Source organism: Larimichthys crocea, chromosome III (genome assembly GCF_000972845.2).
Source record: "Larimichthys crocea isolate SSNF chromosome III, L_crocea_2.0, whole genome shotgun sequence".
NCBI lineage: Eukaryota > Metazoa > Chordata > Actinopteri > Sciaenidae > Larimichthys > Larimichthys crocea.
This window is the reverse complement of record NC_040013.1, coordinates 30,627,084-30,654,835: the sequence shown is the minus strand read 5'-3', so window position 1 is coordinate 30,654,835 and position 27,752 is coordinate 30,627,084. Positions and strand designations below refer to the sequence as shown.

Genomic DNA, 27,752 nt, shown 5'->3' with positions numbered 1-27,752 from the left:
ACCATTTGAGGAGGTGGATCCTCTTGTTTCCCTGGAAGACCACAAACCCTGTGGCTGTGAACCCGAGAAAGGCTGTGGAGCCTGTGAAATCCTGCAAACACACACACTCACAGACTGAGAGGCAGGACACTTCATGGATACAGGTGGATTAACAGTGGGGAGGCAAGTGGGCCATCAGAAACACCATGGTAATTACTCCAACGCACAATCACTTGTTTGTTTCAAACCTCAACCTCCCCAATTTGCAGTAACCGGCATCAAGTACAAGGCTCAGAAAATACCGAACAGAGTGACTGTGTTTGATACAGCAAGACAAACACATTATGTTCCTGTCACTCTCCCACATCGCTGGTGATCATCTGTAGACCTCCTTTTTCTCTCTCTGTGTTCCCTCACATTTACTTTGTCAGATTGTTCATCCTCACAGATCTGCATGATACTTGAGTCTCAGCAATAACACAAAACCAAATTAAAAAAAACAGCCCCACTGACGGGAAATGAAGCAGATAAAAGGGATACTCTCCGACAGACAGAATTTAAATATCTCGTTAATCTGTGTGTCATGCTGTGATACGCCTGTCTATTTCGAGGGTGAACAGAGAGAGCGAGAATGAGCGGATAGCGAATTGTAAAATATTGCTATTCTTTATTAGATTCTGCCCGTTCCATCTAAAACAACAGTACAAGAGAACACCAAGAATAAAGTCCAGGCAGTATTTCTATCAAATGAAGCATAATACTAACAGTAACTCTTGTGTTTACAGTCATATTGACTTGCTGAAGTCCATTCAGAAGCTCTGTCTCTGACCAATCAATAAGAATATTGATTCCTGAAAGTGTTGCCAGAGGTGCAAATGTAAACTTGACTTGAATCTGATGGTGGAGTCACTGGCCTTTCCTCACTCCTCTCATCATCTATTACTCTCGGTGACCTCTCAGGTTAGCTGAAATGCTGCAAAGTTAATCATGTGTATTTTTGACCATTAAATATGCAAATTAAGGGCAAACAAACAAACAAACAAAGGGCAAAGAGGACAGACTGCTCTCTCTCTCTCAGCTGAAGCCAGAATTTGTAACTGCATGAACACATTTGGTGAATATTTACATCTGTAAATGAATCAACTGAAAAAAAAGCAAACAAACAAAACAAAACTCTCAGATTAACAATAAGAAACAAAAACAAGTATTGTAGTTGTTCAAATGAGTTAAATATGAAGGAAGTTATTATATACCAGCCATTATGTTCAAACCTGCTGTGTCTGGCTCATTCTAAGATAACAAAATCATAATGATTCTTAATTTCCGGTGATTATAAACTAGTATAAATGTAGTTATGGATATTATATTCTATTTTTGCCATATTCTGTAAATAGAGTCAGCTAAATATTACACACTGCGTCGTTAAAAGGCATTATGTGTCATGTGGAGGCTGTTTCCTTCCCGGTGTTTATCCTGTCGTTCTGTTACTTCCCCTTCTTCTTGTGTCTTGTTGCTTTGCTTGTGGAAACTCTTGCCACGTCGTGCCTAGTCATGTCTGCACTGCTGCACATCGGAAATCTGCCACCACCAGCCCTGCACACCCCCTCCTCTGGATCATCCAGTCACCTGCACATTCTCCCTTGTGTATACAATAAACTGTCTCAGACTTGTGTTTCCATCTTTAGTCCAAAATCTTCAGCTCAACAGAATATATGTGTACTTGCATATAACTACCTATAAATACACAGTACATACTGTGTATACAGAGAGGGGAACAGTGAACAGTTTGTGAGAAAGATGGAGGCAGGTGGAGATATAAAGTGGACGCCCTGAGAAGTTTTTCTGTAAGTTATGATCGAGAAAATGCAGCAACAATTTCGGTATATTACAGAAGTGTGAAGACTAAATGTTTCCCACATTAAAGTCTGTGTAAAGTAAGACAGAATATGTGTTCTGAGTTCGTCAGACCAAAGAAAAAAGTGTTATTAACCGACCAGCCATATTTGAATGATTAAAAATATCGACAAGTTTATGAAATTAGGATGAATGCGCTGAAGCCACGCCCACTCGTGGGAGCAGTCAAGCAGCCGTTTTGAAGTGACTGAAACATGTCAGATGAGTTCAGAAAATGACATGACTAACTTTGAAACACAGTGAGTGAGATGAATTCATCTCTATCTCTCTGCTAGGGGTCTAGGGGTATGCTCAGGGTGGCCTCAGTGTGTCATCGAGCCACCCTTTAAGGACCGCCCTCAAAATCCTGGACTGAAAACTGGTGAAAACTGTTTTAACCTCTAACTCCACATTTCAGTAATGTATCATCCAAAGTCTTTTCACACGTTTCCAGCAACTACTATTCCAACATGTATTTTGAAATAAATCTTGCCCTTACACAGACTTTAAGGAATAGATTTGCAGCACCAGGTCTCACAGTCAGACTGGATGAAAGTGTACATACTCCATTGACGTTACCTTGCATGGGTGAGGGTCAACTCCATATGTTTCGAGGCTGTGAGCCCTTTGGAGCATGTTCCACTCTGCTAATGCAGCACACTGGCCCCTAAAAGAGATGAGAGGAGAGATTATATAAATATCAGGACATCAATGCTGTGAGCTAAGTGTCACCTGGATGGTGAGAACACTACTGCTGAGCTTCAGGGAAAGTTAGTAAAAAACCACAGGGTCAGTGTGTCTGAGATGGATGCTCTTCTTGTTACATGCAGTAAAACACATTTTAGTTTTTCTGCTTGTTTCACAAAGTCATTACATTTGGCCCAGTTTTTGACAATCTGTTAACATTTTGCATAAACAGACATTATAACAGAGGCCACATTCACTCATTAGTCTAAGTGCTGCAAAGTCAAGAAACGGAGTGATGTACGCTGCTACTCATCCTGACGCCAGACGAATAAATCAACATTAAAATTGCACACACATACATACATCTGTCTGCACGCACATGGTGAAAAATACTAAACAAATTTAAGAACAGCCTAACTATGATAACTCACAGACACACGGCCCACCCCGACCTATTTGTAAACCACCTGAAGTCTCCTTCTCCAGCTCAGTAATGATCTACATGCTGTTAATCCTGTTCGTCAGACCCATCGGGGCAGACAGGGGGCACTTAGTATCTTCTGCCTCTGCGCTGTGGGAAATTAAGGATTTGTCTTTGATGTTCGGTAATCACTGTAAGTATGACGGTCGCAAACCTAACAACATAATTCATGAGCTGCAGCGGTGATACAAATAAACACAAACAACCCGAGGGAGGGGATTTATGTATACCTTACTGTGCACCATGTGATGTTTTGATTTAGGAAACTTATACTGGTTGTGCACGTCATCAGTTTCAACATAAGCATAAACCTTGGGGTGCATTAATGCCCTCTTTCAATTCATCTTTTTCCTTGTATTGCATTTTATTCAACAGTCAATTTATCTCTTTGTACAAGGAGAGAACATCTAATTTATGAGGTCTGGGTTTAGCTCATGTTTTAGTCCATCTATCCTGTAAGGTTAACTTTCATCGAATCATTTAATTCCTGAAAATCCTGCAGTAGCAGGCAAGGTGTCTAGAAGGAGTCTGAAATAAATAATTGAAACTCATCCCTTTGCAAATGAATTTCAGTTTTTAGTTCAGCTGAATCTAAACTGAAATACCTTCTGCAGTGCAATGAACAACAAATCTCCAGGTATATATAGCAAGAATGACAGAATGCACTTTTTGTTGTCTGCAGAGTGGAAAACTGTCTCCACAGCATGTTTTGAAAACACAGATCACAGGAGCGAGCATCTCCGCGTGTCAACAAAATCAAACAGTACACCAGACACACACACACACACACACACACACATCTTTTGTACCTGAGCTCGTTCTTGTGTATTTCTATAATCTTCCTCTCCAGTTTGAGGGATTGTTTAGGGAACAGCTTGAAGTCTCGGATGTAGTCTGATGGGTGCTCTTCTGGGTCGTAGTCCCCGAGCTCAGCTATAGACAGAGGGTGATGTGAGTGTGAAAAAGGTCTTATGAGCCGATTAAACAGTTTAGAAAACCGATTCAACATGCTATATAAATACAATCCATAACATTTATACACTTTGTAGTGGAGATTTAGATGTGAAGATTGATGCTGCTACTTTAGTGTAAATATGAACTATGAAATATGAAATGAGTCAGCAGTTGGTTAACTTAGTTTGGCATAAAGAGTGAAAACAGAGGGAAACAGGTAAGGTGTGTTCAAAGGTAACAAAACTTAGCGAGTTAGCACATTATTGTTTGTTTTATCCATACAAAAACTGTTATGCCTGACATGATGTTGTCTAGAACCAGAAAATAGCATGTAAAGTGGTGGGTTGTAATTTTTAATATTTTTTTTCTACGATTACACAACACAAGATATAGTGTGTTAATAATTAAGTTTTACAGGTACTGTTTCCCCTTATTTCCAGTATTTCTGCTAAGCCAACTAGCTGTTTGGTGCAGCCTTACATCCAAAAAACACATTTCAGTGTGTGGTATCCATTTCATCATCAAACTCTCCATTAGAAAGAGAATATTTTCTTACTCTTACCCTTATCCTAACATCTTATTTAACTGCTTTGTGTCATCAGCAAATTTGCTAGTCGTACATTAAAATATTAAAACATCTTTTTTTTTATAGAATAGCCTGATAGATAAATATTTTCCTCATTTTTTAATCCGCTCTTAATTAGCAATCATAATAAAGGTTAGATCAAATACTTGCCTGAAGTTTAATTAAACAGTAATCCTCAACCTATTCTCCAGATGTGTAATCAACACCCTGACAAAGTAGAACAGGGAGCTGCCCTCGTTAATCAGAGCAGCCAATGATACACTGCAGACGCACTCTGTGTTGAGATAATGCAGCCAGTCACGCTCTGCTCTCTGGGGATATGAGCCAATCAGAGAGTCTTTGTATGGTTCAGCGATTTGTGTAGTCAGAAGGATTCATTTAAATGATACAGCTCAGCTAATTCCACTTTTAATCCACAGTAAGGCAAGTGGCTCCACACTGTGATTCAGCATTGAGCTGTTACTGCTAATTTATTTTCTCAGTGATCCATGTTCATCTGACAGTGTTTTAAAATGTAGGATAACAACAGCAGTCTGAGTTAATGAGGCAGAGATCAGACAAATAGAGTGACCGGTTTGGATCTTTCTTCAGGCCTAGATACAACGTATTGTAAATGTTAACTAAGTGTAGATATAACATTACACGTTACACATGTTACAAAAAATTTACAAAGCTACCTTGCAAAGCAAACTGAACTGACCGACTACTGTAAAGCTGCTAATATTTGACATGTTTAGATTAAAGAATCAAATCGATAACATTAAATATGATTGACGTATCAGACCTGACACAAAATCATAATGCTCTATATGAAAGTAAAACGTTTCATTCATTCTATGAATTCAGCGGTGTGTGATCTGTCACAACTGCCCTGACAAGAGATTTACAGTAAGAAACATCAAATATAATAATTGTTAATATGGAATATGCTTAAACTGAAGCTGATAAACTGTCAGTAAGTCCACTGGTTGTCACCAGGCCTCACCCTGTACGATGCAGGCTCCCAGATATGCAGCTTCAGCAAAAGGACAGAGGAGACGGCCGTGGTAGATGTCTCTCTTCAGCTGGAGGTACAGGAGATACCTGCACACACAAACACAGCACACATGACATTAACACTACAGATGCTTCACAGTGAAAGTTTATTTGGTCTACAGTAAGACAGTGTATGGCTGCAGAAATATGTTGAAAACAGCATACGTGGTTGTGCGCCATTGGTTATCTTTACGTCATGTAGTATATATTTTTATTACAGTAAAGTCATTATAGATGAGAATCAGTGCTGCTATTAATATTTCCAGATGTCTGAGAGTAAAATACAGCCACAGTCATTGATTTTATAATTATCAAACGGTGTTACTATAGAAATCAGAGAGACTATTGCTATGGAAACAACAACCATACAGCAGGTACTGGTACTATGTGTTACTATGGAAACTATGGCTTCAATGGATGCATGCTGCTGACGTGTTACCAAGGAGACGAGAAGTGACAGTGGTGCTGAAACTATAGGGACGTGTTGCCATGGATACAGACGAGTTTCCAGAGGAGACGAAACACCACTCAAATCAACTGACTCATTAAACTCGTTTTTTCTAACTCAAGTGACAGAAGCAGCAGAAGGAGAGCATGAAACACCGAACGGAGGGAAAATCCTGCCACTGTAGCTAAATACTTTTATTTATAGTCAGTGTATAGCCGCAAGGAAGTTCTTCTGGCCTGAAAAACACAACTATATATGTCCAAACGACCTTCTCTGCTGACTTTAATTCTGCCCCTTTACTCTTACGTGCTGCTTGTTTTATGTAACACAAACTTCAGTCAGTCCTTCATCTGTGAGACCACTTGTCTGGTTTAATCAGTGAACACAGTATTTATACATATTTTAACAAAAATTCTGAGTGATGTTAGCTGTCTTCCATCTCCCCAACATGTCAGTTTATTATATTTTACCCCTTTTCGGTTCTGACTTTAAAAAAACACATTTCCCCAACTTTTTCTCCCTCTCTCCTTGTGCCTCCTCTTCTCTCACTCTGCAATATGAGGTTTAATTTGTGTAGATCAGCAGAGCTGTGACTGTTCACAATAAAATCACTGAACATCCTCGCAGAAGACCTTTTACAGCTGTGCTTAAGGACAATATATACAGTACATACACTCTCTGTTTTTCTTTTAACCTTTTTGGCTGACGTTCTGTAAATCCTTGGATTACGTTCAATGCCAGTATACAGTATTTAATATGATTCCTTTCAGCAATATCTGCACATGAAGGCTACAATATGATTTATGTCAGGGAAAGATTGAGGTTAGGGGTCGATTATATTTAAAATATTTAAATATTCAAATACTTTTTGTGAGTGTGAAGTTGAAATCTCTTGCATGGAGATCAGATGTGCTACACACCCATCCACCACCCTCCCAAACCGTTATTTTCAGAGTACATGTGAAGTGTGAAATGCACGTTGCTAAGAATTTTCTCTTTCAGATATTTTGGTAAAAAAGCATGCTCAGAAAAAAATAAAATAAAATATTGAGTACTGCAACACATTGGATTTCATCACTCACTGCAGTTCCTTTTGAACTTTCCGAACTCAAACTCAGACTTCAACCTCTATGTCCACTACAAAGTCATTAGTAGCAATGCATTGTAATTGCAGTCTCTGAGGGCTCTGAGTGCTTTTTCTTCAAACCAAGCTGAAATGGACACAAGGACTATATATAAAAGCGGTACTTTCAAAGAAAGGGGAGTTAAAAAAAAAAAGAATGATCTAGAGAGACATGACTGAAACTGAAGGAGAAATCAGAAAGCTGTAGAAGTAGAAAGCTGAGAGGAACATTTTAATGACGTTGATGATGCAACTTGTGCAGAGGACAGGGATATATGTTGAAGAGGACAGGGAGATATGCAGCTATGACTTGAGAGATGTGAAAAGACACCTGAGGGAGGAGAGCGAGCTGTGATTATGGGGAGGCAGAAAGAGGACAGAGAGAGAGCCAGAGATCAACAGAAGTGAGGGAGGAGACGCCTTAGGAATGAAATTATGGAGAGACAGCCTGGAGGGATCTGAAATGGATGGAAGAGAGAGGCAAGACCACGGAGTGGAGAGACGGAGGAAGGGAAGAGGCAGAGACGTTGAGACGTTACAGCTCAGATGGGACGGAGAACACGAAAACAGAGTCCCTGCTGAGTTAGCATCTCTAATTATCACCAGGCCTGAGAGAAGGTGTGTGTGTGTGTGTGTGTGTGTGTGTGTGTGTGTGTGTGTTCCACAAGTTGGACTACAGCGACGTTATTAAAACAGAATTGTTTTTCATTACATTTACCAAACAAAGGTTGATTTACTAATACATGCATCTACAATGAAATATAAAGTAGCCTGAGATTACTGAAAAAAAGGTGTAACAGAGGTCACATTAAGCTGACTCTCCAGAAAAGTAACCTGTTGGATGGATGAAAAACTGAAAAACAACTTTTATATGCCATATTCACATGAAATGATTTTTCCTCCTCCTTTCCCATCATTCCCTTCCCCTTTTGCTTGGGTGTGCTGCTGGGCATGGCCTTTTGTTTCTCTCTCACCTGCCTAATCATCACAAGGCCCAATTCCCATCCTCTAATTAACCTGCTAGGTATAAAAGACTCAAGGCTCAACCTCTCAGACTCCGCCAGATTGTTCAGTCTCCCTCGTGGTAACAAATGCTGTGGGCAGCTCAGTGAATTGTTTAACCTTGCGATCTTGTGATTTCTGACTAACCCTGATCTCCTTGTGCATCAGGAATCCTGCCAACTCTGTCTTGTTCCTGCCCATTTTTTATTTTGGGGGAATTTGCCACCACCAGCTCTGCACCACTCTGAACCATAATCTAACGTCTGCATTAGATTTTACCTGGTGAGCTCCTCCTTGATCTTCATTGGCTCGCTGGGATAAAACTTGACCCGGAAACACATCGTGTACGGCTGCTGGGCTGCTGAAGACAAGAGAGACACAAGCATTAGAGAGTAGAAATTACAGCGGAATAAAATGAGGAGAGTTATAACAGAGCACAGAGACAGAAAGTAGTTTGAATATGAAGAAGTGAACAATGAAAGGAGAATTGTTGGATAAAAGTAGTGAGCTTTGCAGAGGAGAGAAGAAAAAGAAGTGGAGCAGAGCAATGAGGATTATGTAAAACTGGAGGGAAAAAGAAGTTGGGGACAAAAATAGGAAATCACAGTATGCCTCTAATACTGATTAGTCATTTGATAATTACAGTAATTACTAACCCTAACCCACACATACACACACCTACAACCTACACATGCAAAGAGTCTCACTTGAACTGGGGTCTTTTCCTTTGATCAGAGTCCTCAAACATTAAATTTCTGACTGTGTGAGTTGTTGCTGCGGGAGAGAATTTGAGCTTACAATGGTATCTAAATATGCAACACACACACGCAATAAGACTCAGATCAAACGGCAGCAATAGCTTAAATCCATCCTGGGGCTCAAAAACACACATTCATGCACACACACACACACACACACAGTAACATTGAAAGTTTACTCATTGAAGTTTGCATTATCTACAGACATTTATGTTGACACACAGTGGAGAAACTTCAGAGGAAACGTAACATAAGTAGCAACTGCTACACAGACACACACACACACACACACACACACACACACACACACACTGTTATGTACATATACGATGTTATGTATTACAGATTCATCTGATGATTATTTGATTGTTTGAATTGTAAAAAATTCAGCAAATAGAAAAAAACACCATCAGAATTACAAAATAAAATTTGAAAACTAAATCAAATCATTAAAATATATGAAAGGAAAAACAGCAAATCCTCCACAACCTCATCCTCTTAATTTTGCACTTGACTAAATATAAATACGATACGTAGATTATTTTCAAAGAATCATCTGATGCTGGCAATTATTTTAACGCAGGGCACCAAGAATAAACTTGAAACAAAGAAGAAAATTGGACGTGGCAGAGGAAGGGGAAGAAAGTAAGTATCCTCTAACATGGGACCAGAAATCTTTGGTGCCCTCAACACTCTATCTTTAATGGAGGGATCCTCTGAGGTATTATCCAGCTATGAAAAACAGCACACATCTACATAATACATGCTGAGCAGTATGAAAGACGAAATCCTCCCACTCGCTCCCAAAGAATTTGAGCTGGGTTTTTTTTTTTGCTCAGGCTTAAGGGACCAAGATGCTTTTTAAAATGTATTTCTTCTTAGAGAAAGCGAATTGACAATAGTGCACACACACACACACACACACACACACACACACACACACTCGTACAAATGTGACGCATATGTACGTAATCTGAGACGCACCAAGAGAAAATAAAACACAAACCACACGTCTTTATTTGAGAGTAAATCCTGCCATGGGGAGAACTGATGTGTCAGTAAGACTCAAATCTATTCAACTCTTCTCCGTCCTCCATTCCACTCTCTCTCATCTCTTTTTCTTTCTTTCACTCTCCGTCAGCCTCTCTCAACTCAAACTGACTCTCCAATCTCTTCTTTTCTCCCTCTTTTCTCCCCGAATCTGACGTCTTTCTTTAGCTACATTATCTATCACCGTCCCCTCCCTCTCCCTTCTGAATTACACACATTTCCTCTTAATCACTCTTTCCCCCTCCTTCTCTCTTCCTCCATCTCTCATTTTCACTCATCTCCTCATCCTCCCCCTCTCCTGTCCTCTCGCACATGTTCTGATAAAGCAGAATGCAACGCTAATAGCTCCTTTATTAATTTACAGCGGTGCAGAAAGAACAGGACAGTCATTAAAAGGGTGGGCGAACTTCAGGCATAGATGTTTTTTTTTGCTGATGACACAGGGCGAATGTAGACGATCATCACACTGAGAAAATACTGCAGCAGAAGTTTCAGCAGAAGTTTGATAGAAGAATATTTAAAATCTAAATCTAAACTAGATAGAAAGATAGTAGATGGACATGAACGTCCATTTGTCTGTCTCCTAAAAAACTTTTTAAAAGGAACGAGCAAAAGCAAAATGATCTCCTCTCATTCAAAACATTTGCTTGTAGAAATAAAGTGTCTCTCACAATTCAACATGTTTTTTTAAACAACTCAGCCAATGAAGGACTATAATGTTTCAATACTTGACGGTCAATGATTGTCACTTTCTTGAAATGTAATTGGTAAATAGACTGTACTTATATAGCGCCTTTCTAGTCTTCCAACCACTCAAAGTGCTTTTACACTACATGTCTCAGTCACCCACTGACACACATTCACACACTGATTCCCAATTACTCATCAGTTTTGGGAGCTAACCATTCATACGCATTCACACGCCGATGGCGCAGCCTTTGGGAGCAATTTGGGGTTCAGTATCTTGCCCAAGGACTCTTCGACATGCAGGCTGAAGAAGCCGGGGATCGAACCTAAATGTAACTCATTTTGGAAACTAATAATGTACTTTCTACTTCACTAAATTCATCAACTAATAAATAATGGTGTCTTTTTATAGATACACAGCAGTACATAAAGTAGTGTAGTAGTAGTAGAAATAAACCGTAGCCAATTGCTTGCTCACGGTGGAATTTTTGGTCTCTGTAGATAATATTATAAAGAGTACGGTCTAGACCTGCTCTTTAAGTGTCATGAGATACATTGTGTCATGATTTGGCGCTACAGTATATAAATAAAACTGAATTGAACTGAGCAGTTATAATAGCATGATGAGTACTTTTACTTTTGTAAGATTTTGAATGCAGGACCTTAGGACCTAGTATTTCTACACTTTGTCATTATACAATTACTTTAGTATAATATCTGAGTAAAAAATAAAGAAGGCAAGTCAACTGATCGATAAATGAAAGGAAAGAAAAACACAAGAATATCGGTGTGCTGTGTCCATATCCGTGTCCGTAACCCAAATAAACTGACAACAGATGCCAACCTGTGAGGCTCCCAGCACCTACCTAAAATAAACCACCTTTAACAGGTAAACAGACCTGTTTACGTGTTTGACTAAGCTTGTGCCCCCCTGGCACGACTATGTATTTTACGTTGTGTGTTAGTTTATTTTCCTGTTTGGTCCAATTGTCCCTCTGGCAGTTTGTTTTGTGTGTGAGAAACCCGGTTTGTGTCCCTGTGGCACTTCTGAGAAAAAGTCACTGTCTGACATTGTCTGGCTCCGTCAGTGCTCGTGGCAAATGGTAATGTGAGCATTGGTTTTTGGGGGGAGGGATTAGAAGGTGACAAGGCCCTAAAACATGTTTATGATTTCCCATACATTAAATTGATATCCCATATGCTGATATCTGCCCTTAACACTGTTGTGTGGGTGGGTCCCCGTAGTGTTGAAGTACACTGAAGCAGCTCTTTGGGGACAAATTCAAGGCTGCGTGGCATTAATAAGACAGTAACAAACACAAACACACAGACACACACACACACAGACACACACACACACACACACACACGCACGCACGCACACGCACAGGCATTTCACACCCTGCTCATTGCTGTGTACACACACGCTAGACACACAGAAAAAACACAAAGGGAGCAGAAGTGACACTTACACTTCATCTGCCTCACCACGGGCTTATTGGGCTCCAGCCAGTGCTGAGAGACAGATAGAGAGAGAAAGAGAGACAGAGAGAGATTACATAGCAATTTCAGTTTGTTTTTCCAAATCAAATAATAAATAACTGAAGGACACAGGACTCGGCAATAAGAGGCACATTGCAGATTGTCATTAAAAGATCTATATACTGCAGACAGACCTGACAGTTCTGACCTTCCTGGACAGACTTAACATTTGTGTTAATAATACATACAGTATACATCGTTCTTGTAATGAGCAACACCTGAAAAAAGTAAGTAAGAGCAATGTTTTTGCTCTTTTCCCATTACCAGTCCTGTTTGCCACTTGAAGAACAGTTGGAGGGTGGAGGGCTTTTAGTGCTGACCTTACTATACTCCCAAATATACATGAATTTGAATCCCTCAAACAGTTATTACCTGTACTGAAAATGTAAAGAAAGCATCCTGCAATTAGTTAAAACTATTTCACTAATGTTAAACTTGTTGCTTCAAAAGCTTGCAGTATTTTTCGCCTGCAGTTTAAATTTGTCTCGCCTCTGACTTCAGAGCTTTTATCCCCTTGCAGAGGTTTTTTTTTTTTATTATTACACTCTGTGCCTTTTGTGCTGTAACACCTCTCGCTCGTTTTTCCTTTGTCACTGTAAATGCAGCTCGAGGCCGATTGAACTTCTATTGAGACAAAGCATCTGGTCTCTTCTGTGTGTGGGCGGTCTGAAATATGTAGAATGATCCTGTTATTATTTGTCACTTGAACTTGTAATATAATGCACTGACTGCCTCTTGATTAACATCCAACAATCTCACCTATATACTGACTCCTCTGAGTCATTAGTTAGTTTTTTTTGTTTTAAACTTTTTTTTTAAATCTGGGTTTTACTCTGAGGGCTACAGATTTACAAAAGGAAACTACGTATTTTGTCATTTCCTTTTACTTCAAACAAACAAAACTCAAGATAAAATCAAGAGAGTCATGGTGTTAAATTACAAACAATTGCTGATTTCAGCTTATTAAATGTGTAGTTATTATTTATTATTTTAAAATGCATTTTTGCTGGAATTTTCCCTTTTTCTACACATTTTACTGCTTTTGGTTGTTGTGCATGTGTTTGTGTGATATTTACCCTCTGTTTCTCGGGGTCCACATATCGAATACCAAAGTAGTCTTTCTCAAGTAGGTTGTAGTGGTTACACACATGGTCCAGCAGGAACTGGCCTTTAGTATCTCTCTGTAAAGACATAAAACACATTGAAACTTAAATCCAGGAAGTTATTTTTCATGTTCAGTCAGCCTCTTGTACTTTCATCTGAGCAAATCTTTCCATTCATGCTGATAAATCCCATAAACCTCCCAGCAGCATGTAATACCAGCTGCATCCTTCTCCCATAATCACAGCAGACAATCCTCTCGTGGGTAATATATTTCCATGATGCACACGTAGTTTTACCAGAGACATATTCCAGCCTCCAAACATGCCAGTAAATACAGCCCATGTGCAGTTAATAAACACACCGCAGACACAAGATCAATAATCACTCTGCATTTATAACCTGCTCCTCAGTCAATATCTACTCATCACAAAGAGATGTAGCTGTGGATGTTAGGTGTGACTATGCATGCATGCACACATAAAACTAAATACTGTATATATCTGTATGGATGCTGCATGTATCCTATCTCCTTTTTCCTCTTCCTAACCTAATGAGTAAAGCTGTCAATATTCCTTAGATTGCCATTTTGTCATATTACATGCATCGCCTCTTTGTGTGTGTGTGTGTCGGTGTGTAAGAGTGTGTCCTATAACTGCTTTAACCTGCTGACGGAGGTGGATTCTGTGCTCGGTTAAGCAGGACTGATTGATTCGGTAGGATATCGTCTGTTTCAGGGGACGCATGTAAGCGTCCACATCTACACACACATACACAGACGCACACACACAGACACAGGGCCACAGCTGTCTCTTTGGCCACATCTTGTCAGCAAAACATCATGTAAAAGTGCCAATCAACACTTATCAGTCGGTACCCCTTTAAATCATGAGACATCTCCATGGCGACTGATCACTTCTTGTACATACATAACTGCACTAACAACGTCTTATCATGGCTGGCTTGTTCTACACATACTTAAAAATGGAGGAGACATTTTACACACTTCTTTGGCACTCAGGGTGGTTCACATTTTCTGCTGACAGCGTCTCACTTTTCTGAAGAGACACGTCCGAGATCCCTGTTGTTTTCCTTTCTGTCTAATGGCTGCAACCTGAGCAATACTTTGGAATATTTTGGTCTTCCTCAGCAGGACATTAGCTTAGGTCAGTAGCTTTGTTTCACTAATTCTTTGTGCAGACATTTGCAGCTGATATGCACCATAAGGTAAGTGACTGACAGCAACTGACTGTGCAGTTGAGTGGTTTGCCTGGGCAGACAGTTTGTCAAACTAAATCTCAGCTGTCCAGGCGCATACTAATCTTCAAAAATGTTCAGTTAAAGCAACACTCATACCAAGTATGGTTGCAGAAAACACATCGATGGAGTATGTTAGTATGTTCCTTTTATTTACAATTTCCTACGTCACCACATCTGTCTCCCTCCCAATTGGATGCTGAAATCCTGTCATCATGTCTTTCTGACCTACCGTTGTGAAACCTGCATTATCCTCCATCACCACCATGATATCCAGGATGTTTGGGGAGATTCAACTGACAGTTTCTTCCACCTGCTGCCTTTTTTCCACCACCAACAGTGTTGGCATTCCTGTTCTCTTCTCTCGTCTTTCTCATCTCCAAGTGATCTCCTTTAACTTTTAAACCAACTGTTTCCTCTTTGTGTTGAATATTACATGTGCCCTGATGCTAGAAAGGGGTGAAAAAAAAGAAGGTTTTCTTAAAATAACATCCTTTTGGAGAGAGCAGAGCAGTGGAGCAATTCTTTTGTAAAAATAGTATATAACTAGAAGTACAAGTCACACAGCATCTAAAGCCTTTGTTTTAAGAATCCATCGTGACTGCAGGTTGATGCTCAGCATCTGGATGACCACAGGGGCCTGTGTCATTGACCTCTTGTCCGCAGTCATCTTACACAAACATGAATTCCTGTGCATATGTGTTGCGTCTGGTAAACATTGCATCCCTCGCAGAGGCAACCTTTTAAATACATTTCTTGGTGAGTCATGCTCCATTTCTCAGTAAACAATCTGTTCTGTGCAGTAATTGCAGTATACTGTAGGTGTTGACAGGACAGCCACAAAGCAAGATAATTCCTGTAAATGTCACAGTGACAACTCAAAAATAGCAAAAACACTGAGCAGAAAGATCACGGTGACTATGTTCTACTGTCCACAACGCCCGCATCGACACAGCAGCTTTATGTTACATGCTGATCAAACAAAATACATAAAGGACTCACTTCTGCAATTAACAATGAAGCAGAATTAAATATAAAACAAGTACATGTACACAATACACAGGAGGACTTCATATATAGGCTAACCACACAGACACACTCCACAGCGCACATTATCATATCAATATTTGATTAACTACCATTCCCACCAGTAGTTCACCTATTTTCATTGCCAGACTCAAACAGCATAGCATAGTTACCATATCAGCAAGATGTATTTATGTTTTTTCCCCCCGTATTGGACTGTAATCTGATTAAAACAACGTGATTACTCAGTAATGAGTAGGGAATACAGTTTACAATCTGACTGGAAGTGCAAACATCAGTTTGGTTTATGCAGACTGACTGCGGCTGAAAGTGTCAGCTAGCTTAGTGCAGGAGATAAAACACCGCAGCATTGTTTTGCCAGATTTGCTCGCTGTGCACTGAAAAAATTGAACAGACATCGATAAACCATCACTGCAGATCATGAACCAGCTGTGGAGCTCACTCTGTCTGAACAGCCCGACTGGCCATTCAACTTGGATGCCAAAAGGAAGCGGGCTTCTGCCTCCAATGTGTCCCTGATGATTGAATACAAAAATGCAGAAGGAAGGTCTGGATGTCATTCAAACTGCAAACTTGCTCAGTAGCCAATTATGATTTTAAAAGTAGCAAAGTGTAATGTTTCTCAAACTGTGGTAGGAGTACCACTGATGGTACTTGACTTTCCTGTAGTGGTCCTTAGAGAAATCTCTGAAATGCATCGACAACATTTTAAAAGAAATTAAACCAGGGGATCACTAGAAAGTAACTGTAACATGAGACAGTGAGAGGAGGTGTAAATAATTGTTCATAAAACTAAAAAAATGCATTCGTGGCTCCAAACAGGAAATATCAGGAGAAGAAACGGGGATTAAATCTTTTAACTGTCTGTAAACAAACAGGGTTGGACACTGGTAGTGTAAAATTACAGGCAATCTGGTCAAAAATATAACCTGGCAGCTTGAGAAATCATAATCTCTTGTTTTCTATCTATATGGAAACAATATGTGATGGGGGAGGGGTGTCTTTCAAAGGAACCTTGGAGGAGCTTGGCCAAGTAACAAGACTAACAACTTACTGTAATCATTAAGTACAGTATTAATCATCAAAGTGTAACTGATTACACATTTCAAGTAACTTGCCTAACCCTGCATGCAGTTAGGTTGATGTTCCCCTTTGTTACATCACCGTGGCAACAATCAGCTGTCCATGATCTCTGAGACAGCATGACCCTGTTGGCTGATTCAGGTTTACTGTTATATCACAAAAGTGTAAGCTGTAAATCAAGTATGGATCCCTGTGGGTGTAGCTGTGATCGTCTCCATGCTGGCCTGTGTGTGTTTGTGTTTGTGTGTGAGCCGGTAAAAAGTCAGCATGTGTGTTTGTCTGTCTACATCTCTTTAGGATTTTCAGCTGATCTGTGACAACAGTGTTACTAAGCTGTTAAATCTGAAGAGCAAACAGACAGAGACGCACCGAGGGAACGATAGAATAGAAGAAACAGAATGAAAACAACCACGCTGCGAGCCCTTTCTGTCCGGATCATCAAACAACACCTTTCCTGTGTCTGGTTCTCAGGGCAGACACTCGTGGGGAGAAGAGAGGCGGACTGACGCCAAGAAAGAAAAGACCAGACACAGAGTGAAGCAGGGCCAAACACGCCGGGAGGCTGAAAGAGAGAGTAGGCAAAGACAGAGCTAAAAAAGGAGAGCATAAAAGGAAGACTGACTAAGATGAGCGAGGCAGAGAGATATAAAGAGTCTATGTCATGTCCAACAAGGGCTGAATGCATATTTTATATATCCAAAGGCTGGGCATTAAAAATTAACCCGGTCATCCTGTCTCTACATGATCTCACCTAATGACGGCAAAGTGCTCTTCTCCCTGCCTCGCTTGAACACACAGATACATACACACACTTTAAATAGAGCCTCGGTGTCGAGTGCATTCAGTTTAGCCGAAGCAAAGTGCATGTTGACATGTATGTTTGAGTGAGTCTATCCATCCTCTACCATTTTTTCTCAAGATATCAACCTCCTTATAGCCGGCTGATTCCAGACGCAGACCAAGCCAGCAAAAAGTAGGAACAAACATACATACTGTAATTTATATATGCCTACATTTATTATAAAATCACATTAACATCTGTTAAATCATGTAAAGTTTTGACCTCCATAGTCCACAAATTGTGGACTGTAATAACTACAGACCTAAAGATCTAACTTAAGCTTTGTTTTTGGTCTCTACCAACTCCCAAGGGAAATTCCTGGCTCTACTAAATGCTCCACTGTGTTCACCAACTAGTCTCTCATGTGTCTGTTTCCTGCTGGTGCTGAGCAGGTAGTGTAGAGGGTTTTTGAGGTTTTTCGCTGAAAATAGCAGCCTGCTGAAGCAAAAAACAACCCTATGAGATCAGTAAGTGTGAACCAAAATGGTGAAGCTGTGAGTCGGACAGATAAACAATGAGCTGAAACTCTATGAAGCTCTGTAAAGTCGAAAAGGGAGCTGCAGATTCAGGTGAGAATTCTCTGTATGTCTGCTATGACAAAGCCCTCTCACACTGTAATATAAAAATATATATTATAGCTATTTTAAAGATAAAACAACTCTCCAGTCTCTCAGGTCTCCTTGCATTTATATATTACCAATAGTTAATAGTTTTCTCAATTAAGTTGTGCTAACAGACATAATTCTTGGAACGTGTTCAAATCCAGCGGTTCATAACATCCATCTGTGGTTAGGTTTAGGCAACAAAAGCACTGTCATAAGGTTTTCTTGTGTCACTGTAAACCATGACCATGATCTTTAGCCCCCACCAAGGGCTTTTTGTACAACAGTAGAAAAATACAGATTTGTGTATGCAAATATAAAATGTATTAAATATAAAAATATAGGCAGCTACTATATCATATTCTGTAGTTGTAAATATAGTTGCAACTTTGGTTGAAATCATATAGTTAAAGATAGTTCAAATATACCCTGCAGCTGACAAAATATTTTTTGCCCAGATGGAAGGTCTTTCAGGATTATGGAAATACTTTACAAACTTGTTCTTTGACAACCGTCTGTGTTTTTCACAGATCATCAGGGATTGGTCTTTCAGAAAAACAGATGCTCAGCTCTGTAACTGATAACACATAAGAGGAACAAACTGAGGCTCCATCAAACTGAGATAGTTGTCCACTGATAATTAAGCGCTAGAAGCTATCAGCAGAAATAAACAGCATGTTAAAAGAAGAGTGCTATAATTTATTCTAAATGAGAAAGTTTTGATTGATGACAGCTCACAGACATGACCATAATAACAAGCCTTTAGTTGCAGTTTGAGGCAGGTAAATGATTTTCTGGTCATTACCTCGTGACCACTAAAAGTCAAGCACTAGGACCCTGGGTGCCATGGCCCAGTTAAACACCTTTTGTTGTTTAATTAATATGCACGGCAGCTCAATTATAACTGGTCCTTATCGACTTGAGCGCAATTCATTTCATGACACAGCATACCTAATTGGCTGAGCAGAAATGCTGTTAGGAGAAAGAGCGTTAAATTATACCTGTGTGAAGAAACTAAAACACACTCTCTACATGCACACACAGGGAAGGAAGGAAGGAGAGGAGACATATAGAGAGAGAGCAGTGGGACTTTAAATGCCTCTTTTTACCTCCACACAAACCAATTTAAAAACCTAGTGGCTGCCTCGAAAAGAAATGCTAGACTAATTCACGTCTTTCTCTGTTGTCACTGCAGCTACTCTTCAGGGAAATGGAGATTTAGGATGCTAGTGGACCAATTTGCAGATTTATTTGCCAATTAGGATGAGTGTGTAAGCAGGCTTTTGTGCATGTGGGACTACATTGTCTTCCTATTAATAACTGTGCCAATACGTCTAAAGCCGAGTTGTACTCAATACCCAAAACTCAACTGTGAATGAATCGATCCAGAGGCTCGACCAGGATGCAACAGAGGCAAATCAATGTGCTGGACGAGGGGTGTGGGAAAAGCAAATCAAAGGATCAAAGCAGAAGATAGGAACAGAGTTTAAACATTTCCTTTTTTCTATTTCTCAAGATGCAGAAACCAATTTTTCTGCTCAATATCCACATATCCCATTAACATCCAGTCAAAACCCAGACTCCATGATTTTCTGCTGCATAATTACAGCGAATAGAAATATTGTAGATTTTGATGTTTATTATTTTACACACCACATTTCAACCTAATTTCATCCCGATGTATTTGGTATCCTTAAAAAATAAAAGTTCTGTGTGTTTGAGCAATGTTTCACCTGCACAGTATGTTGTTTTTAATCACTCACAAGCAGGTCAGTTCATTTTAAAAGGCTGTTTTTGATCATTCTAATGATGGGAATGGGATAGTAATATCTTCAGATATTAAAAGTAAGCTGCAGAGGCAGGATGGAAATACAAATTATCCTCTTACGCTACATTCACTACAAGATGGAAATGAGAAGCAGAGGATCAAACGCTTCCAGTCGAGGGGATGAATTATGGAAAATGTCCAACTTATACTGAGGCGAGAAACCTTTGTAAAGAGATACTTGACCTCACCACTAAAAAGTCTGTCTGTAATATAGCTTCCTGCCGTTACAACATTTCTCAGTAAATTCATGAAGTCTATGTTTTGGACCTGAGAGGTAAAGTTAAGAGAAGCAGAGCGAGAGAAAAGGCAAGGCACAGTACAACATCATACATCAAAATGAAACCCACACAGCTCCATTGTTGAGTATTGATCTTGTGAACTGCACAGCAGAGTAGGCCGAGTTTGACCTCTTCAACCACTGACCCACAACAGTAATGGACTCTTGCCTGGAGCTACAGACATTACATGTGGACGGACTTACTTCCTTTATCATCAGTGTATCAGCGTAGACAGTAAGAAAGACAGAGTAAAGATTTATATACAGCACGTAATAAACTTGGAATAATTTACCTGTTACTATTGGGTCATCCAGTTTAAGACATTTGTAGCCATGCTCTGTAGATGCCGATTTCAACCACTTTGCTCAAGACTAAGATATCTCAGCAACTATGGGAAGAACTGACATAAAATCACACATCTAAGCCTCTGACTTTCATTCTAGAGCCTTCATTTGGTTTTAAATCATTTTATTTTTAAATACACTCCCACATGTTATCTAACCATTTAACCTGTAGTCCCTCCCATCCCTGTGAGCAGCACTCATAACGGTGACTGTGACCTTGTCCCAGTGTGGAAGGAGAGAAACCAATTACCTTATCATCACCTGCAATGGTGCAGGAATGCATACACACATATGTGGGCACAAAGGCATGCACAAATTAACACACGTGATTTAAACCATGTCATGTGCACCCACATTCACGGCTGAGAACACAGCCCAATAAGCTCAGAGGTAGAGCCATAAATTATCAATATATGGACCAGAACCGTTTTTTATTATGATGGAGCTTCATCACGCTGTCGCTCTGTGTTCAGCTGGACACTAACTCACAGGATGGCAGCAGAGACAAAGTGTGATGATGATGATGGTAATGATGAGGGAGAGGGTGAGGATGAGATGAGAGTTTGACCCTGTGAATTAATATAAAAGCCATGTTGGTTTGATTATTTGCATGTTTTTGGCACAAAATAGTGTGTTTCTATCTTTGTGTGCATGCTGACACACTTTTTGATGTGTAACAATATGAGGTTAATGAACAACACATACAAAACACAAAGAAAACTGCACAAATCAGTCCCATATCTACTGTTCTCTCTTGATCTATGTGAAAATACAAGCCTGATTGTGTAGCTTGTTACTGTTTAATATGTTTGTGTTTATTATTACTGTATGTATTCAGGACTCACTGGAGGGCAGTGTTGATACTGGTCCTGGTGAAATAAAACTGAATTAAATGTATTTATCTCAGACTTTCAGTACTTTTTGAACAGACTCTTTAACCATATATGTTATTTCACAATTTATTGATTTTAAAAAGGAAAAACTGATACCTTCTGTTCTTTTCCCCTTTGCATTGTCACTCTTTGTTGTTCTTTGATACACTTTATTCAGTTCATTAGTTTTTACAGATACAGAACTGTCAAAGCATTTTTTCAAACCCCTGCTCAAAAAAACAGGCATGTGTGTTGCTGTATGTTTTGTGACATCTCACCTTAAACTGAATTTAAATCTGATACCTTTCTTTTTTTTTGACACAAAAGAAGGCACGTATTTTTATAAAAATTCTCTAATTCAACAAAGTTTGAGGTGGTGAGGAGAGTAAATAAACCTCTCTAACTTCTAGTAAACCTCTTGAATCACATGATAATGATTTTGAGTGTCATTCTAACAAACGACCATTACTTATCTTCTGTATATATTCATGAGTGCAGATCTTCTAACAATGAACTGACAAAGTATTTGTCAAATCTGTGCATGTAGCATGACAATATTTCAGTTTAAACATGTGTTTGCAGTGTTTATTACCCAGCATGGTGACAGTGAGCAAGGAATCTGTCCTTCATAGCGATGATCTGATGCTGATGTGTCCTTGAGCAAGACAATGAATATCAAAGAGCTCCGTATGTGATCTCTGACCCGTCTTAGTCTTTCCTAGTCTTACTTTTTTGGCTTTTGCTGCTCTTTACATCTCTTTGTAGATCATTTCCTATCAACCGTTTTCACACTTCCTCCTCTCCTGTTTTTTCTCCACCTTGTCTTCCCTTTTCAAAATCCAGTCTCATGCCAGTCTCATTTCAAATCTGTTTCATGTTTTAATCTGCTTAATCTGTTTTTCCCGCAGCCGCTTCACCTCGTTTCCTCTCCCACTCCTTCCTACATCCTCATCCTCACAGCTCAATGCAATGTGACCAACCATGTCATCCTATATTTTGTCGTATCACCCATCTTTCTTTTGATGTTTCCATCTCTCGCTCCTCTTCTATCTCGGCGTCTCATCTCTCTCTCTGCTTCTCTCAGTTGTGAGCACAAGTCAAGGAAAAGGATTATTTCTCTTTAGTCATCTTCGGAAGAGCATCAAAGAGGCGCCGGCAAAGCGGGATAAGAATAGAAAACTGATGCTATTTATATCTTCTTCCAAAGAATGCCTACCAGTTGAAACAATTGCACTGCCTCAGCATCGCTAATAGACACACATACACACATGCAGACAGCCAGCCATAAGCCAAAAGCTTGTAAATAAAAGGCAAGTAATACCTCAGCTACACACACCTCTCCTTGAATAAAAGGCAGACGCAGTGAAAAACAATACCATATGCATCTTTAAATAGACGGTACAAGTCATGTATTGATAAGGTGACTCATACAAGAATAGAAACAGAGCAATCATCAGGATTTATATCACAAGTTCAAGTTACGGCAAGCTATTTCAGTGCCATGCAGTAATTTCTTACTAAGTATGTTAAATTAATGTCAGTAATTGCAGAACTTGGCTCAGTGGCCACTTTTAAATCTTTCATGCAAGTGAGCAATGGCTACTCCACCCTCCGAACACACACACACATGCATGTGCACACGGACACACACCCGTGGTGTAGGGCATCGCTGACAGCTGACTGATGTTGGCCTCGTGAAGAACAGTGATCTCCCTTAATTATACATGATGTGTCACAGAGAAGGAGGAGGCAGAGAGAGATGTAGGAGAGAGGGAGGGAGGAAGAAGAAGAAGATATAGATGGGAGAAAATAGAAGGTGGGAATACTGTAAGTGGTGAGTTAATATGAAGCTGTAAGTGGAGCAAGGAATAAGTGGGGTGAAAGAGAGGCGAGGGAGGGAAAGGCGAGAAAGACGGATGAGGATGAGGAGAATAGGAGTGGATGATGAAGGGGAGAGGAGCGGAAAAGAAGGGGGAGGTCACTGCGTTGTGATCTTGATGTGTTTCTCTTGCAGCAGGTCTGACTTAATGTTACTGCTGAACATGAGAGCAGCAGGCTGTACACATTCAGCGCCCCGGGCTTTAGACACACATACAGAACACACACACACACACACACACACACACACAGTCACATGCCCACACGCCCTCTCTACCTGCCTTATATTCTGCTGTCAAGTTATTCTTAGAGCCACAGTAAACAACTTAAAAATAATTATGCTGTGGGCTGCCACCATGTCTCATGATTGAGAACCTGAAATCTTTTGAAAAACAATGTTATCTATATGAATAGGTATATATTGATAGAGAAATAGCTCTTCATGACATGCACACACACTCTTTTGTTTCCTAAAACATTTTCATAACTAGACAGAAACAACAACAAACAGAAGAACCCTTCCTCGCAGCTTCCTCCTCCTGACATTGCTGTGAGAGCTGTGTGTATTACTATGAATAGATTATAACCTTATTTTTATGCTTTTTAAACTTTTTTATCACTTCTTTAAGGGTTGAAAGAACAAATTTGTTTTGTATTTGATGAAGAATATTAAATTATTTAAATCTAATCATTTCTAGTAACATTTAAAACACCAACTTCGACTTTCGTCAAAAAGATTTTCACCGGATCGTGTCAAAATGTAACCACAAAACAAACTTCTAGAACACCTGCTCTAACTTTTCTTTCTGTATTATTACATTTTAGTTTCTTTTTATCCATTTTATTTTACTCTTAAATGTCCAGTGTCAGATTTAGAAAGTCTTATTTACAGAATATGGCAAGAAAAGGAAAATAATATACATAACTATGTTTTCATTAATGTATAATAACTTCATTAATTATAATTGTTTTTGCGGCCTCAGAATGAGCCTTTTATATTTACAGACCCTGTAGGTTCTCTTCTACGGTGTCTGTCATGTTGAGCTGCCAAGTTTCTGCAGCCCTGAGCAGAAAAATTGTCTCCAGATAGGACATCGTAGTTTTTCCTCCATGCTAGAAAGGAGAGGGTGAGGCTAGATACCACTTAATCCTACAGATTTGTCCTTAAATGGCCTATTACATTGTCCTTTTACATAATCTTATGTTTATTTATACCTGAATGCCTCATATCTAATGCAAATCGGTTTGAATTCCCTTGTTGAAAGAAAAAAAAAAGTTGCCTTGTGACATGTGTCACACAATAATCATTCTAGTCATAAATATTTATCCACTTTGAAAGTCTTCATTTAATCAGGATAATGCACACATTTTATGCGCAAAGTCAAGAACTTTTAAAGTTAATTGAAATAAGGGCATTGCATGAAGCAAACTATACATTTCTGATGCATTTGCTCACAAGCAACAATTCAAGAACACATTTTATTACACAATTATTTTATGATGCCGTTCAGTTTAGTACTGTCTTTGGCACCTCATCCTGTTGAGGGAGCAAAAAGAAGCAGAGAATAATAAAAGAAAGACAGGCAGAGAGTGGCAATGCAGAAGAGAAATAAGCAGATAAAGTAAGAGATGGAAGTCTCTGTATAGTGGAAAGAGGAGAAGTGCTGTTGTTTGCATGAGGAGCACAGGATGTCATGAAATATGTAGGAAGGAGCAGCTCAGCACCGGAACACAAAGCCATTAAAGAAAGCCCTGGAAAAGCAGTCAGCTAGAAATATAAATGTCCATTTCCTTATCGTGCATAGATACACAGACACAGCTAAAAGCACATGCACACATGCACCTTCTGGAAGCCAAAGAGCCATGCATTAATGTTCTCAGGCGTGTACACGGACTTCAGCACACTTTTGTGCACAGGTATACTTGTGCAACACAAAGAAACAGACACAACCTCCCTTTCTCCCTCCTTCTTTCTCAGTGCACTTCATGGTGTTATCATTGTAAATCATTGATTGGGTACACGTAGACGACAATCGAGACAGTTAGTTTGACATGAGGCAAGTATTTTTCGGCCTTTCTGGGTCAGACAACAGGGCCGAGGCAGCTGACAACTTCTTCTGAAGGCAGCTCAGGATGAGATGAGATGCCTGCTCGGAGCTGTGTTCACTCGCAGCTATCTCAACTCAACAAGCTGGTGCTACTTTATAATATTTGGTGCAATGCTGGATAGGATTTAAAAGAACAGGATGGTGTTCATTTACTGTAGCATTGCACATATGTGTGTACACTGTCCTCTATGAAACTTGTGTGTGCTCTTAAGTTATTAGTCATAATTTGTTGCATACTTTCACCTCTCTGGCAGCAGCTGCAACTCAGAGCTGGAGGCTGGAGGATCTAATCTGTTTGTGTAAACAAGGAAACTTCTATTTTCCTTTGTTCAGGTTGCCCAAAGGGGTTTACACATTGAAATGGGAATAGTTTTTTGGTATTATTTAGTAGATCAAATTATCAGGTTTTAATCTTTTTATATCCGTTTTCCAGTTGGCAGGAAGTAGTTTGGGCATCAGTTCCTTGTCGGCTTAAGCTGACTCATCAAACCATACCCACTTTTTCTTTTGAAGGGCAGGGGAGGCTGAAGCCGATCCCAGCTGGCATTGGGCGAGAGGTGGGGTACACCCTAGACAGGCTGCCAGTCAATTACATGATGCCATAGACAATCATTAAGACTCACATTTATACCTACTGGGCAAAGAGTGACCAGATAACCTAACCTGCATCCAGAGAAAACCTTATGTGACGCAACGGTGCTAACCTCTGAATTACAAATCCAAGGCTAAATGTCTGGTGAGATACACTGATCCCCAGTTAATTTCACCGGCTACAAGTCAGACTAAATAATCAGAAAACCACAGGCCTTCCAACAGGAGTTCAGAGCTGCACATCTGGAGAGGCGAAAACACTCATAGCTGAAAAATGATGAAGGTAAATACCAAACATATAGGCTATAACTCACTGATCAAGCATTTTGATCCTGCTGACTGTAGAGCCACATCTCCATGGAGTATAATACTTTTTTGCTGATAACATTTTAGTACAGAAGTTTGTGCGCATTCACACGTCACAGAAATGCCTCCTCCTGTTGTATCATTCACTGGATGGACATGAAAAGACAAGTAATGAGCAGGAGTGTCATTACGCTTCCAGTAGTTCCAAATAGTCTTTTCAAGACTGTATAAGAATATGCTTAGCTTTACTTTGATAGTACCGCTGCTTATCAGCCGAGTGCTACACAGGAGTCACTTGAAGCCAGCTGAGTGGAAACATGTATAGGCAGACAACATAAGTCTCTTTCTCTCTTTATACACACACAGCTTCACATGACAGATTACAATCAATAACCCAAACACCAGTCCTCTCTGTCCTCCTCCTCCTCATCATCATCAATATCAACACCACCGCCACCACACCCATGGAGCTCCAGCATCTCCTCTTTTAATCAAACTTCATCCTAACTTCTCTCCATGTGGGGTCACATCTTGTTTTTGGACCCAGCTTGGATCACTACCAGGTATGCTTTTTGTTTATTTATTTATTTATTTTATCTCATCACTACATCTCATATAGGCAGAATGGAGCAAAGCATGCACCCTCTCTAGTAAATCACAGCAGCGTGGAAACTAGAGGAACAATACGCTTAAATCGTGTTTGTTGTGCAGAAATGACGATATGATCAGAATAATAATAAGCAGTATGAGGCTAATCAGGGATAGTTTCAATCCATCCGTATAATTAAAGGAAATTAATCTGCTGCGTCCACGTGATATGTGCAATAAACACAGAGCACAATGCATGAGGTAAATGAGAGGTTCGTCTACCTGGATGCTGCAGGAGATCTCGGAGTCGTCCAGTAACCGGATCGTGCAGAGGACCTCCTGGTCCAAGGAGCGGATGCTGGGGCTGCGAAACCGGAGCATTTTCATCCTCCTGTCGGTTCTGTTTCAGCTCCTCATGTCAGCGGATCCACGGGCAAGAGCAGACGCACATACACTGAGGACACACGCATACACAGGCATGCATGTATGCGCCTTTCAGCCGGGTCTTGTCACCCAAGTGTGACGCCCTTGGGAGTGAATGGGTGGATTGGGTGGATGGAGAAATGGGTGGATGGATGGACAAGAGAATGGATGCAACAGAGCGGGAGGGAGGAGAGCTTGCATCCGTCTCCTGCCTGCCTACTGATGGATCTACAGGAGGGTGGATGGCTTTTCCCCTTCTCCTCTCTCTCTCTCTCCCTCTCTCTCTCTCTCTCTCTCTCTCTCTCTCTCTCTACACTTTTTTCACCCCAAACAAACAATTTCAGCACCATTCTTCATATTTTGCAATTATTGATCCCACG

At 40.0% G+C, this 27,752-nt stretch overlaps 1 protein-coding gene across 6 annotated transcripts in view; it reads right to left on the bottom strand.

Annotated features, from left to right (window-relative positions):
- The window catches only part of frmd3 (FERM domain containing 3), a 51,705-nt gene extending 24,075 nt beyond the window's left edge, over positions 1–27,630 (bottom strand). For 4 of the 6 annotated variants that reach the window (XM_019259856.2, XM_019259858.2, XM_019259859.2 and 1 more), the window contains exons 1-8: positions 27,232–27,630; positions 13,302–13,406; positions 12,156–12,198; positions 8,468–8,549; positions 5,566–5,663; positions 3,850–3,973; positions 2,452–2,539; positions 3–91 (exon numbers count right to left, since the gene is read on the bottom strand). In XM_019259856.2, coding sequence (XP_019115401.1) covers positions 3–91; positions 2,452–2,539; positions 3,850–3,973; positions 5,566–5,663; positions 8,468–8,549; positions 12,156–12,198; positions 13,302–13,406; positions 27,232–27,336 — 734 coding nt within the window. In that variant the 5' untranslated portion in view covers positions 27,337–27,630. The remainder of the gene's footprint in view (positions 1–2; positions 92–2,451; positions 2,540–3,849; positions 3,974–5,565; positions 5,664–8,467; positions 8,550–12,155; positions 12,199–13,301; positions 13,407–27,231) is intronic. The other 2 variants (XM_019259857.2, XM_019259861.2) reach the window with 1 other exon arrangement.
- Between the last annotated feature and the right edge of the window lie 122 nt (positions 27,631–27,752).